The sequence below is a fragment of the Sciurus vulgaris genome, assembly GCF_902686455.1.
Source record: "Sciurus vulgaris genome assembly, chromosome: 10".
Lineage (NCBI taxonomy): Eukaryota > Metazoa > Chordata > Mammalia > Rodentia > Sciuridae > Sciurus > Sciurus vulgaris.
The window spans coordinates 142,938,576-142,954,432 of NC_136470.1; the positions used below are offsets into that span (position 1 = coordinate 142,938,576).

The 15,857-nt window shown below is 35.0% G+C and overlaps 1 protein-coding gene across 1 annotated transcript in view; it reads right to left on the bottom strand.

The window, feature by feature from the left end:
* TSC22D2 (TSC22 domain family member 2) overlaps positions 1-15,857 on the bottom strand; it is a 47,754-nt gene that overhangs the window by 25,968 nt on the left and 5,929 nt on the right. The window contains 1 exon segment of the mRNA XM_079100934.1: positions 7,811-7,882. Coding sequence (XP_078957060.1) covers positions 7,811-7,882 — 72 coding nt within the window.

Consider the following 15,857-nt stretch of genomic DNA (forward strand, 5'->3'; position numbering starts at 1 on the left):
AATTTGTAAATCCAAGTAACGATGTAAAAATGTCTTCTAATTACACTTCTTTTTCCAATTCAAGATAATTAAAAAGGCAACTTAATAAATATGTATAAAAGTCATTGTACAGGAAATAAAAGTACATGAATATACCTCTTGCTACTCTTAGGGACACATCCATTTTAACATCTGCATATTCTTCTTTCCTGGTCTTTCTCCCCCAAATTTGAGAAATAAAAGACCTTTCCTTATAAAACTTCCCTAATCCTAGTAGTTGTTCCACCTGGGTTTCAGGCAGTACTCATGTGCCTTCCAATCCCCCAGTAATACAAACTAGCTAGGCAGATACATCTTTTCCTTAGTGTTTTATCCAGAATATTAGCACTGCCTTTTTTTTTTTTTTGGTCAATATTTAAACTTTAAATAATCCTGTAAGAGATAACAGAAGTGATGTACCTGTAACAGGAGGCAAAAACAGGAGGAAAAAAAGGCACTTCATAATTAAATGTAATCTATGGTCCTGAGCTGGCTTTTGGATCAGGTAAAAATGGTTATGAACATTTTTGGGACAAGTGTTAAAAACTGAACAGAAACTGCATATCCTTATTATACAACAGCATATTAATGTCAATTGTCCTGAATTTGGTAATTATTCTGTTGGCATGTAAGAGACTAATCTTAGGAAACATGCTGAAGTATTTGAGGTCAACCAATAATGGTATCAGAAACTTTCAAGTGGTTTCTAAAATGTTAGATTGGCAAAGCAAATAAATAAAATGTTAACAATGAATCTTGGCATGAAGACTACTGAAGTTCTTTGCTTTATTCTTGAAATTTTTCTATAAATCTAAAATTATTTAAAAATAAAGATTCAAATATTTCCCCTTCTTTTTGGTTAGGAAACATATTCCCAGGGCACTTTCATCTCTTCATACTTGATCCTGTTCTCTAATCATCAGTGGTGTTGCTCAAGGTCCTGGCCTGACCCTCTACCCTACTTTCTTCCTTGGCAATCTAGGGTCTTTACTACAGCTTGAATTCTAAAAATAAATAACAAAGTCAAACATAAGATTCTTCAATTTCTTCTAGTCAATTTCTCCACTCAGTTGCGTGCACCTTGAATAATTCCACCAGCTCATCAATTCATCCACAAAATAGTTAAATACAAAAACATCGTCACTTTCTTCTTTCCAAATAATTCTTTCACTAATACTTCCTAATAGTACCAGAATTCCCCAGTCAGGGTTTCTGACATTCTGAAGTCAACTCTGTGCTTCCCTAGAGTATCCAAGGAATTGTAACATCTCGTAATCCTACCTCCTGTTAATCACTCCTCTTCATTCAAGCCTTTGGATCCTTTCTAGTATTTTTGGTCTCTGTCCAGTCCAGATTCTCGTCTCATATTATGCAACAATCAAATTTAACCCTCTGATCCCACATGTCCTGTCCTCTCACAGCAGTTCAATACTTCCTCTAACTGGACTGCTCCCTTTTCTTCAGTTTTTTCGTTCTACAAGACCAAATCCTACCCACCTTTTAAGTTTGCAATTAAAAAGTCACCTTCTGAAGCAGCTCTGACCAATCTCTCCAGTGTTCTTGAAAGACAAAATGCTTGAATTTTACAAGACATTATCACTTTCAATCATGTGATAACATATTTTCCCATCTTTTTCCATATTAAGAGCAAGTTAATTAAGGTCAGCACTGAGTTTTCCTAATCTTGTTTCTTCCAGTATTTACTCATAGGAATAAATAAACTTTTGCTAAGTCAAATATAATTGCAAATTTATCTTGATATTCTACCTTAGCTCCATTCTGCACTATCACACAAAAGTGAAATTTCACGGGTTTAGTCTTTTGGTTAGGGAAGGTGATCTCTCAGAGGACACTTAAAATGGCAACAGGAAAATCTTTTCAGGGTTAAGTGTCTATAATTCGGGACAAATATTTATCACCAGAGACTACAGTTGTTCCTTGGTGCCTACAGGGAATTGGTTCAGGGACCTCAGATGCTCAAGTTCCTTATGTAAGATGCAACAGTGTTTGCATATAATCTATATATATTCTCCTGTATACTTTAAGTTATGGATTACTAATGATACTTAACACAATATAGATACTATAGGAATAGTTCTTATACTCTATTGTTCAGGGGATAATGACAGAAAAGTCTGTACATATTCAGTACAGACGCAATTACAAATTTTTTTTTTTCCCCCCGGAGGTTGACTGAATCCATGGATGCAGAACCTGTGGATACAGAGGGCTGACTCTATAATAAGACCAAACATCTAATAGTTAAATGAAATTTGCAGGAAGGTATTCAGAATACTACAGGCATGGTTTTCAGTTTTATGTGGTCTTCTTTCATCTTTCACTAGAAGTCCCCAAACCTGCATTCATCATACTCTACATATAACTGTATTTCCTTTTTACATACTGTTCTTATTTTTACATAACAAGAACTTGACATATCTTGAGAGCATCACTTTGATAACATGCATATAGCTTTAAAAAATTTGGAGGACCAGTTCTTATGGTCCTATGACTATGAACTGGACTAATGTCTGTGCATGTATGATTCGTGATTTCTGAATGAAGTTATTAGCATTCTTAAATTTCTAAGTCAGTTTATAACATATTAGTGCCCCTGCCCCCAGTTACTTTACCCGTGTCTGGCACCACGCAAAATGAATAATTCTGTAGTTTTTAAGATGCTGCTGCTCTATTTATGTGTGGAGGCTTCACTGCCTACCACTGTGTATGGCAATTCTCATTCCCAATAAGCTTAATGTTGTTTCTGAGGCACACTCCATCCGTTTCCCTGTTCAGGAACACTACTTCTGCCTCTGACATGGGGTTCTTTCCTAATGAGGCACAGTAGTTTATGCTAGCCTTCCATGCCATAAGCAAATACTCAGCTCTTTAAGATTTGCTGATAAACAGGGCCAACAATGACAAAGAGAAGTAAAGGAGCTTAATTTCAACAAGTACCCTTTCTCTCTCCCATTTAGAACTATGTGGGGGAATAAAACTCAGTGGAGTTGGCATTTTAAAGGTAACTGAATCTAAACCTCAAGTCAACATCCCTGATTAACACGCATGAAGACAGATTTATTATTTCTAGTGAGGCAAAACTACTTCCCAGGAGTCCCATTTACTTTCTTTAAGTAAGCTCAAGTCTGCTTGTTAATATAACACCTTCCTGGCAATCCAAGTGGAGAATAAAAAAAGTAGCTTCTCTAGTTTCTGTTTTTTAAATTTCAAACATATGCCTCTAGTTAGCTTTGTATTTAGATTTACTATTCTACAGAAATGTAATACAATGTCATTATCTTGTCCTGTTTTCTTCTACCAATAGTGCCTAAATTACATTAATATTTTATGCCTGTTACTTACTTGTTTAGTACTATAAAAATTCAGTCAACTACCTTAACACATCTGTATATAAGTTTTACTCTACCTACTCAACCTAGATTTCAACTTCCCTGAACTTTCATATTAAGTTCTTTCAACTTCTCAATTTCTGTTCATGCCTTTGTACATGTGCATAGACTGTTGAATAAACACCACCATCCAATAATAGCTTTATCACTTGCCTGCTTTAATGTCATCTGAACACTTTTTAAGTATGTCCTTAAGTTTTTATCTAAATCTGGGATCCAAGAATGAGCTTTGGAGAGAAAATACATAGCTTTCATCTGATTCTCAAAGTACCACTGATTACCTGCTTGTCCTACCTTGGCTCAGCCCTTACAGATTAAGCTAGCAACAGAAGCATACATAGGACGTGATACAAAGGAGTCCTGCGAGCACGTCCACTGTAGTAAGGACTGACAGCAAAGCTGGAAATTCAGAAGTACCCTTAGTTAACTGAATCTCCACACCAGTCAAGAACACCTTAGCACCCTGGGTATGTTTATTAGGAGAAACTAGGTAAAGAGCATATGGGTGCACTTAGCACTATGTTTTAAACTTTAAATCTAAAATTATTCCAAAATAAGAAACAGGGCGTGGGGTGGGGAAAGGAGGAAAGATGGAAAGGAGGGAGGGAAGGACACTAAAAGGTCATTAAAAATCTGCCCTTAATTGTCAGCTTCTTGGATTACCCTCTACTAGATGTCCTTAAGTGGAATAGGCTGAAATGTAATTAGGTAAATTATTAAGTACTAAGGACAAATTATCAGGGACTGTGTTTGGGGCAGCTATAACATAGTTCAGTCAGTTCTATATTCTTAGGGTACCTCCTCATGATTATTAGGAGAGAACATTTAATCAGTACTAATATCCAACAAGTATCCCACTGTACAGATAAATCTCAAACATAATACTAGGTACTAACACAGCATGGACGCACCCTACTTATAGAGCACGTGAGAAGTCGGATAGGGAGGCGACTGGAAGGGAGAGGAAGAGGTCACGAAGGAGGTCACCATATCCTGTGTCCTGATCTTGGAGCTGGTTACATAGGTATTTTTACAGTTTGAACTGTACATTTATGATGCTGTACTTTTTTGATACAAGTTGTATTTCATTAAAAAGATTTTTAAAGAGTCCTATTACCAAGTTTTCAAAAATCAGATTATCCGAGTTGTGAAACATGTTCTATTATATGGGATAACAAGTATTGGTTAATTACAGACCCAAGTTTCTTGGAGGATGAACAAAACAGAACAAATTATTTTATAAAGTACCCATGGTATTGATATAAAAACGGCTTAGTTCTAAATTTACTTCTAGATTCAAAAATGAAATCTCAGTGTTCAATGAAAAGAATGGAAATTTTTTCTAATACGAATACTTGGGTTAAGAACATACATTTTTTAGCCAGTAATTTAAAAACTAGATGTAATTAGATATAAATATCTAAACATTTTAACAGAAACCATTGAGTATTTACTAAAAGACTTTCCATAAACTTATTTAAAACATTCATTTTGATAACCCTTCTTCTACTCTCCAATCATTTCTCTTTAAATCATGGTGCTACCATAAGCAAGGACAAGCAGACTCAAGGGGATGGTGCACCAGCAACGGCTACTCTTGCTTGTTAACTACATTTATGCAGTTTCTTCATGAAGATGAAATGCTGCGAGTGCTGATCAATGAGATTAGATTCTTACAAGCTACCTGATTTCTTCCTTTAAAGTCTCTTCTCTCTAGTACTCCTTTAACCTTACTGACTTGACATTTAAGAGAGGGTAAAATTGCTTTTACAGACAGAAAACTCCCAATGAGAACCTGGTGCTCAGTGACCATCAGGACAGGTTTCTAAATTAATTTTGTAGATTTAAGAGAACTAAAAATTTGCAAAGTTTAAAAAAATCATATTTTACAGTTATTGCTCTGAAATGCTAACACACTAGAACATTCCCTAAAAAACTGACTTTGTATTAAGACACTCTCTAGAAAGCTGTTTATGGAGCCACATTGTTCACTTTAATGAGCAGGCCTTCCTAAAAAGGGATGGGCTATTTTCAAGCTCTCTGTATTGACAGTGCTTATATATGAAGATGGCCTCGCTGATTGAGTCCCTGAGGATTCTGCACAGACAGGTAGGGAAGACAGAAACCACGATGGCACACACTGATGGGAAGGCAGCTTGAGAAGAGCTTCGATACCAGTCCAGTTTAGGAAGCCCTGGATATCCCAGGAGAGGATATCTAAATACAGGAAGGGCCACAGGGTTGCTGAAAAGCTTCTCAACTTGCTAATTTAAATAGGAAAGGAAACAAAGGGCCATCAGGGAGCTTTAAGTAAATATGAGAAAAATACATTACTCATATTTTGATTAAAAATCAAACTCAAAGAATCCTTGAAAGTGTGTGTGTGTGTGTGGGGGGTGGTGGCAAAGTAAACAAAGATCCCAGTCTTTCAAGTAAGACAGAAGGGGGCATCTGCTGATATCTAGGGCAAGTCTAATGAAAACTGGCACAGACTTAAAGGCTGCCCCTACTGAAAAGCATTCCAAGATTTCATAAACCGAAGCCTGAAATATAATATCTGGCAACACTGACAGGCAAAGTAAGTGGATTATGTAGAAGATAACGGTCCCCTTAACTCCAGAATGGTTCTAGCCACCAGTTTTTCCCACTTATTTAATAAGCTAGTTGAAAAATTAAAAAGAAAGCCATTAGTCAATTTCCACTGGTTGAGCCTGTCACCTTGGTATCAATGGGCCATTTATAGCACAGAATGGCTGATCTAGAGATCTAGTATGTAAGTTCGCATATTTTGGCATTAACATACAATAGACAAGTAGCCATTAACTTCTTTGGCTTTGGATAACAGGCTGCGAGAAAATATTTTTTAACGCATGAAAAACTACAGATAAAGTAACTTGCTTATTTCTGATACCTTAAAATTTCTGGTATCTAAAAAACAAAAACAGATAAGAAGTATTTAGCTGTAACAACGAATGAGCAGTCAACTTCTATGTTGTTTTACAATGAAATGAAAGAAGCCTTTTAATACTAGATCAGAATTATACAAAATAAAGCTCAAACCTTTTTATGCTGTTTTGAGAAAATGATATATGTATTCATGCTGCTACAGTAGCTCATCAAAGTTAGATATTTGAAATAAAATACTGTTGAAAACATACATTTCAAAGTAGAGTGCTATTTCCCCTTTTTCTTCAAAGTATAGATGCATGCTAAAGTATTTATACTCTGACTACATTTGGTAAGTTATCTGAATGATTAAACCTTCATGCTTGTTTCATGCCACAAATTACATTTACATATTAATTTATACTGCTAAAGCTGAAGTATTTAAACATCGATTTTATAAACTTGGTGCTACAAATTTTAAACTTACAGTTCAAAAAGTGACTTTTTAAAAACACTTTTGGTTAAGTGTTTTTGTGTTAAGGAACACACCATCTAAAAGGTACTTCGTTAGAAAATACCTTTACAGTAACACACACAAGCAAATCAAGCCTAAGAATTAAAAGAAAGTTTTGCTATTTTTAGGCAATGTAGACCAGGTCTTAATATGGTATGTGCATGCATTTAGCAATACTCTTTTCTAATGAAAGGGATGGAGTTGAGTCCTTGAGTATTACCCAAAACTATGCCAAAAGACACAAATGCGTTGCCAGGCAGAGTTAAAAGAATCTTTGTGAATTTTAAAAACATTGTTTGCACTCAACTTTTATTAATTAAACACAGAATGATGTAGTGCTAATAAATATTCAGCAAAATAACTGAACAGAGCATACACTACTTAAAATATGTGCTAAGCAGAAAGATAAACCAAAGTATCTTTGTCAAAAATGAACTGAGACTATTCTGCACTTTAATGTTGAAAATAAAATCTGTACATTTCTGTGAGAAAGCAAACTGTTTAAGGGGCTTAGAATATCAGTAATGCAGATCTAGTGAACTCTATCAAACAAACTTGATCTTTAAATGTCTCATCACAAATTAAACAATGACTACTCAGATAACTTGGTCCTGTCCTTCCTTCAATTTTAAAATTTGAAATATTTTGTTTTATGTGATCATCGCTTTTACAGAGAAATCATATAAAATAGCACAAAAATTAAAATAATCTTTATAGAATGTTTTTGTATTAAAATAAGTGGTTATTTCGTAAGGCTCACAGAATATATAAATTCTTCAAAAATTACTTAAATGCACAAATGCAGTGGAAAAAAAAGCATGTTTATAAAACTATAGACTGTCCTTTTGGTTTATTTTGCTGCTTTGTCTCATGCTAGATACCATGTAAATTTTCCCCCTTAAAATAGCAAAGATCAGTTTTATGCAAAGCAATTCATGCATACACTTTTGCATGTATGCATTCCATATGTGAGTATTCATACCTATCCCAGAGGCTCTTTGATTCCTGAAACGTGTTCAAATGGAACGCTTGGTAGAAAGCAGTTGAAGGATTCCTGTGAGATCCGAGAATCAAATGGAAATGAGGTTGAGAATATACAGTACAATCACTACTTTAAAAAACAACAAAAAAGGAAAATTTTAGATTTCTGATACAGTGCAACTGCTTTACTGAAAATAATATGAAAAAATCATATAAACTTGCTTAAAACACTTTGAAAGAAATTAAAAACTAGACAAAATCCAACAGACGCCAATAATAATTCAGGATCAATTTTCTAAAAGGGGTAATAATAAAACGTTAAATGGTTAACATCCAATTGTGACACTGTGTTTACATATGAATGTGACTAGTTTACAGCCTATCATTTGCCTTTATAAATATCTATTGGCTTAGCAGTTTAACAAAGCTATTCTTAGGTATTCATATAAAATGTTAAGTTATACCTTTCCTAGGATGTGCTGAAGTGGGAAGGGTTTGAGAGTGAACAAGTGACTTTTCCTGGGTTGGATGTGACCCATTTCCACCTTCAGAATTCGTGTATTTATGTGTGGTTTTTCTTCCAGCTGGTGCAAAAACTTGTGTTGCAATGGCACTTTTAAAACTTATATTACTACAATATCTCTTTAAAAGGTAAAAGCTTATTTACCATAATTATCCTTCATTTTTACCATTCCCTAGGGACACATTCCAGAAAGCTAACTGCACAGAATCCTAACTGATGGGCTCATCTGGCCAAGTCCCAGTATGTATGATTCACCTTATATTTCAGGACTAGTTTCTGAGGGAACTAAACTTTTGATAAGCCTGCTTCCTAACAGTTCTCCCTCCTCTTCAGCGTGGTTCTATAGTCTCCCTAACCACCAACTTGTAGTTTAGGGGAACTAACAAATATCTGTCACTTCATTTTTAAAATTCTTGATCCATGCTGCAGCAGAAGAATAGCAGCAGCTGACAATGTAAATGTTTACTGTTGTACCAGATCCTATTCTAAGTGCTTTATGGTTTATTAGCTCAACTTTTGGAACAGCTTAACCCAAGAGGTCTACTACTTATATATTCCTACCTCACAGATCAGATAATTCTATCCAACAGAACTAACTTTGCCTGATGTCATAGACCTAGAAAGTCAATCTGGTTCCAGAGCTTATGTTCTCAAACCTCTATGTTCAACATGTAGCAGCATTAAATTTTGACTTGTCTAGATCTCTGTTAAACAGTGATACTACTATTTAAGTCTTGCAGGATGATTTAAGAATTAAGACAATATCTAAATCTCCTGGAATACAGTCATTGCTCAACAGCTATCATTTTATATACAAAATGAACTTCAGACACGAATATAATTCTGAGGCCCTAATAAATGCATTCAGAAAGTCTGCAGAAAATTAGAAAACTACTTCTAAGGTCTACTGCAAGAGTACTACTCAAGTATCAGTGATCATCAAGACAAATACACAACAGAACTCTGATTTCCAAACTCTGATTAAGACTAAGTTGTGTAATGTAACTGTACTTAGAAATCGGGCTGCCAAATCAAATGAAAACCAGCTGAACCAACTAGAAACTCAACTGTTTTTTTTTTCCCCCTTTTCTTTTTCAAACCAGACCTGCCTGGTTTGAAACATATGGGAACTAGTTTGCTGTCCTCACATGTCTGTCTAGAAACCTCAAGTTTAGTCAGAATGACTCAAAGAGTTAGGTAGTAAATACTTCCCTTCTAAGTAAACTTGGAAGTTATTCTCCAAGTCTGGAATTAAAAATTCATAAACAAGTACTTTAAAGACACTTAAATATAAGGATGACATTTTAAAAAAAGAACTTCAGACTTTGGCCGATTCATCTGCCAAATAAATTGGTTTCAAATGAAGTCATGACTTAAATTATGGAATTCTAGCATTTTTTCGCGTAACAGTAAAATACTTCTCGTAAGTTAAGTGGAAAAAAATCTATCTTCAGTGTGAAAAGAACCTATGAAATGAAATACAATGGACCTAGCCTTTAATACATGTCGAGAATATGCTTAGATTGCAAAAGCTGACTATCAACACTTTTTCTACATATACTCAAAATGAAGAAGCCATTTGGAGTTACATAGTCTATATACCAAAGAAAATGTAAAACAGCCTAGAATCTAAAGAGAAAAAATGTAGAGAGCCAAATCATGAGAAATGAGATCTTCGAGTGGGATGCTGCTGAGTGATAAGAATGCTTGCCTAACGTGCATGATTCTAGCGGGCACTGGATTTGAACCCAGCATTGAAAAGAAAAAAAGAGAAAAAAAGGGTTTGTTGTTGTTCCTGGAATGCTTCAAGTGAAATGTTATCCATAAACTGAGCCCCTCCCCCCTTTTTTTCAAAAGCAAGTAGCAATACTTTAGTCTCAAAATATTGATTATTAGGCATAAAAGATTTCAAGTCTGTGAAATCTAGTTAATCAAGAACTCTAAGGGGTCAGGGAGAAAAAGAGCCATTTGTAAATAGTAATGGGCCTGATCATCGAAGACTACAGTTTTGAAATGGCATAAAAATTAAGGGGATCAAGAGTCCAAGGAAAACTTAATAGGATCATTTCAGAGTTACAATCTATAAAACCTGAAACATCAAAAGGTAAGTGAAATGTAAAAATTTATTAGAAATAAATACTGAATTTCATGCAGTTTTGGTTGTACACTATCTTCTGCCCAAGAAATAAAATCTGAAACTGGTTTCCTAACAACTTACTTCATGTCCATACAAACTACCATTCTAAATTCAGAGCCAACCAAACAATTCTTAGGAAGACTGAGGTGTTTCAACCACTAAATGAAAATATTGCTTTACTATTTGGAGCCAGTTTTCAAAATCATTTAACAAAATATATTCCTTCCTTCCTGACTTTACATACTGAATAGTCTATCATGACTATTCAAAATACGTGAAAATAGTGCATCAGAAAGTGACACAAAGCAAGGCACTTTAACAAGACACTATCTTTGTCAAGTATCTATCACAGGGAGGAAAAAATATATGCATATACCCCACACTACAGAACAAAGGTGACGAAGCTTTAACGGATATGTGAGTCCTGAACTCAGCGAACACTTTCTTTTATTTATGTCAAAACTCAACTTCAGAGACTCTCTGAATAGAAACCAGGAAATATAATAAGCAGAAGATCAACAAGGGCCACTTCGATATTATTATCTAGGGATTATAAATGATCAAAAATATCCTTTAGATAAAGGGTTACAATACAACACATCAGTGGCTACAGTAACTTTTTCTTCCTCCCATATCTCATACTCTGCCAAGTAATAAAAGCAAAAACTGGAAACATATAAGAGCACCAGCGTGGGGGGTGAAGATCTAAGTAGGAGGCTGTGCTTTATCACTCAATAGCTGTGTGCTTCAAATTTCCAGAGCCTCAGTTTCCCTAATCTGTTTTTAAAAAAAGGAAGTGGTTACTGAAAATAAGATTATGTATACAGAGAGCCAGACACTATTAAGCTTGGTTTGTGTTTAATATAGGGTTATAGTTTCCAAATTATGCTGTATGAAAACCAACTTTTGGTAGAGTATCTTAACATATACCAAATGTCTCATCTCCATCCAGGTAATATGGAGGCAAACAATACTTTAATTTAGAACTAGATGTATCAAACTATGCAACACATTCCAATAAGTGAGAATTTTAATGTGGGGGACTCAGTGGATCTCCATGTACTCCCCTAAACACAACCCTGTTGCAAGGTTTTAATTTAAAATACAATAATCACTGAAAAGGGTATTGAAATGGCTACAGTAAGTATTACTTGAACAATTAAAGCTTCAAGAAACACCTTTAAATAGCAACTACGAGCTTATAAAAACTTAAATTTACCAAGATATTTATTTAAGCTTTTCACTCTGGTTCCTGTCAAATTAATCAAATTATTTTCCAAAATGACAAATTCTTATTCTTCCCTGTCACTACATAAGCTGCCTTTTCCTTCAGTTTGGAAAATTATCCCTTTCTCTTTATCAGTGACCTAATCTGAATGACCCTTTTAAGATTTATTTCAAGAGTGAGTCTCAGAAGCATGCACATATAATGGGTTGACCCTGAGAACACAAAATGGGTGCCAGGAGCTCAGAGATGGCAGAGCAGCTTGTGATTTTTCCTTTTTGTATATTTTGAATTTTGAACTACATAAATATATAGTTATGCAAAGAATAACTTTCAAACAGAAGTCAAGTCTAACTAATACCTCGTAATCCCCAATGATTTGATGTCCCAAACTGTTCCCATTAGCACCTTATATTCATAGCCTACGATGTATATCAAAGTATAGATCTGAAAATCATTTCATAGAGTCTGAGATCTTAGAGAACAGGATAATCTTATTTTTGCATCCCGGTGCTTACTACTCAGAAAATACACTGAAAGATGAATGATTGACATATTGTTGCTTTAACATTTCCTTGGACAGTCAATCTGCTGAATGAATATTTGCAAAACTTTACTATCACATAATGGTCTAGTGACAAAAGTTTTAAAACAAGAGGAAGATTTAAACTGGCAGCACTCTCATGAAGCTTACCGAAATGTGTTAACTCAAAAGGGCTGAAGGAATCTTAAAATCTGAGCCCTAAATTCTAGCTTTACCAATGAGAAATACTAAGAGAAGTTAAAGAACTTGACCAAAGAAACTAGCAAAGTTGTGGCAGAGCCAAGTTTAGACTATAATTTGCTGCCAGACATAGTGGCAAACGTCTGAAATCCCAGCAACTCAAGAGGCTGATGCAGGAGCATCACAAGTTCAAGGCCAGCCTCAGCAACTTAGTGAGACCTTGTCTCAAAATAAAAAAAGAAAAAGGACTTGGGAAGCAGCTCTGTGGTCAAGTGCCCCTGGGTTCAATCCCTTGTACCGAACGAGCGAGAAGTGAACACGCACTACAATTTGTCATATTTCTTACGACCTCGTGAGCTTACTGGCCTAAAACAACATCTCCTTTTCTCTGACTACATCCATGACATATAATTATACTCGCAGAATCAAAGTCAAAGACTACAGGTTCAATTTGTAGCACGTCAAGAGGTGATCTGGGACAGATAGCAGTTGGGATGCTAAAATGATCACATTTCTGTGATGCAAACTTGTCATGCACATTGCCATCTCTTAGTGATTATTAACACATTACCTGCAAACCTTATTTAATACTTTAAGCCATCCAAGATGGGCATTATTCTCATGTTTCAAGCAGGGCAACAAGAGACAGGGCAAAGCAACTAGTTTAAAGTCAAGCACCTCAAGTATGCACAGTTCAGCTACATCTGATTCCACTGTTTGTAATGGTCACTCACATGGGATGTTAAAACACAATTAAATTGGTTTTGGTTGATCAAAAGAGCCCCTCCCCCTTTTCGTCTTTGTCGTTTTCAAAGGTAAGTCATATAAAGGATCTATTTTATTTTAACATGAAATCAAAACCGCTTGCTAAAACTGAATTCTATTTTAGAAACTAGTGAGCTTTAAATCTGCTTTAGAAATCCTTTATTCATAGACTGAACAATTTACTTGTGTAATAATGAAGCTGGATAGTCTGAAACATTAAAAATAACATTTACAAACACACTAGTATTACTTAACAATGATTGACACATTAATCACAAAATTTATCTTCTACAAAGTGCAATTTTCTTTAGTCAAATTTAGAGAAAGCTTATGGAATAGGAAATTTTAAGTGTTTTAACATTCACACTTCACTTATTTGTCCTGCCTACTCTGACAGTAGGCGTGTGTCCTGGGCAACCACTAATAGAGTCACCATCTCAATCACCTGTGGAATTTCCACTTAACCAACCTATAACACACATAAGACTCGAAGAATGAGAGCTCGAGCTCTTTCAATTCTTTAGAACGATTGTCAGTGTAAGTACGAAGAAACAAAGATGAAATGCTTTAGTCTAATCTGAGGTCTTGAATCTGGGAGGTTCAGAGTAGCACACGTGAAACTGAATCTACAACTAAAAAGCAGAAACCATGAGAATGTTTTTTAGAGATAAAGTGGCCGACTACCTTAAACATTACCAGAAAAGTTCAAAGTATACACATTAAAGTATATTTATCAGTGTCACGGAATAACACAAACTGGATTCTGTTCCTAGAATCTTTATGTGACAAACCCAATTTCAGCCCTGAACAATGCCAGATTAAGAATACAACAAATATTGAAAATATTTTAAGAATTGCTGTTGGAAACACATCAAATCAGATTCAATGATTCCACATTCATTTGTGGATGCAGTAATTAGCATTACACCACCTAAAATAGTAGCCTCAAATCACAAGCCCATGGGTTGATATAAAGAAAAACTATAAGTTGAAAGAATTTACTCCAATTTAGGAATTTTGCTGCATATACTCTAAATACTGTCAACTCCTAAGCTTTCTTACTGGAAAATCTCTTCTTCCCATTCATAAGGAATTACTTAAGGAACATCATTCCGGCGACATTTAATCAGACAGCTCTGCTTTCGTAAAACCTCTTTTTTCATACTTAAGTATTTAAAGAGTAATATTAAGAAATAGCATCTCTTCAGAAGAGGAAATATATACTGGTCCAAAACAATTATTCGAAGAAAAAAATGAAATCACTATTCCTTACTATTAACAAGTGTTCCTATTTCTTCTAAAACCATGTCACATGTTATGCCACCTTATTATCTTCAGTCTTGGTTATCAGCTACCACTTACACTTCTCCTCCCCCAACTCCTTATCATTTTAGGAAAGGAAAGTCAAAATCCTTTTTCACTCTCCTAACAACCATTCTTGTTAGGAAAGAAATTAACTTTGATTTATCATTTGATTGGCAGGGCTGCTACTCATTACTGGAGGATCTGAGAGCACGGCTGTTTCCGCACTTCTGGGCAGAGAAAGATCAACTCCACTAGAAATTAGCAAGTACCAGACCCATAAATCCAATATCTTGCCATTTCCCAATCAGTGCTACCAGAACCTTGAAGAATAATATCAGGGAGTACATATATACCCCTCCAGTCCTGTATAAAATAACCCTTTATAAAGGTGATTTAGTTCAGATTTGTGATCTTATACCTATCTCTCTTCCTCTACAGAGAAAAAACCAAGTATTTCTAAAATAGTTGTGATCTGTATTATTCCCACACCTGATAGGTCCTTACGTTTTCTCAAAACATTAACCAACATTTGGCCTATATTAATTAGCACACAAAAAAATTTTAAACAATATTTGTCACTTTGAATATAAAGGCCACACTCCTACTGATGTAACTCTTGGTTTTAGAAACTTCAGGTATTCTGGGAAATCATCCAGCCTTTCTGGAAATCTGTAATTTTCTTTACTCTGAGCCATGTTTATGACTAAAATATATTTTAGTAATTAGGCACTCTGATGAATGCACCAATATCAGTTTTTATACTAAACAATGTCACATATGCATATAATTTTACACTTCAATTACTCACTCTTTGGTAAAAACACCCTCTCAAAGGCTTATATAGACATAAGATGGTATCTGTGATTTATACAACAAACAAAGTTGGAGAAGAAAAATTACCTCTATAATTCAACATATAAAGAAATGTAAAGCCCAGTGTGGTGGTACAAACCTGTAATCCCAACTAACCTGGAGGTTAAAGCTCGAAAACCTCAAGTTTGAGGCCAGCCTGGACAATTTAGTAAGATCCCATCTCAAAATAAACAATGAAGAGTGCTGGGAATATACACATGCTCAGTAGTAGAGCTCTTGCCTAGTGTGTGCAAGGCCCTGGGTTTAATCCCCTGTACTGCAAAAAAAAAAAAAAATGTAAGCTCCCAAGAAACACAGATTCAAGTAAGGAGTTTCCATGTTTTAGACTTAAGTGCAGTGAGAGTTTCATGCAATACAACTCTAAAAAGTACCTATAGGTTTTACAGTAAAAATAAGTTCTGCCTCCTGGTATATATTTATATAATCCTCTCAAACTTAAAAAAAAAAAAAAGAAATAGAATTTCATTAAAAATACATACACACACATTTTTACACG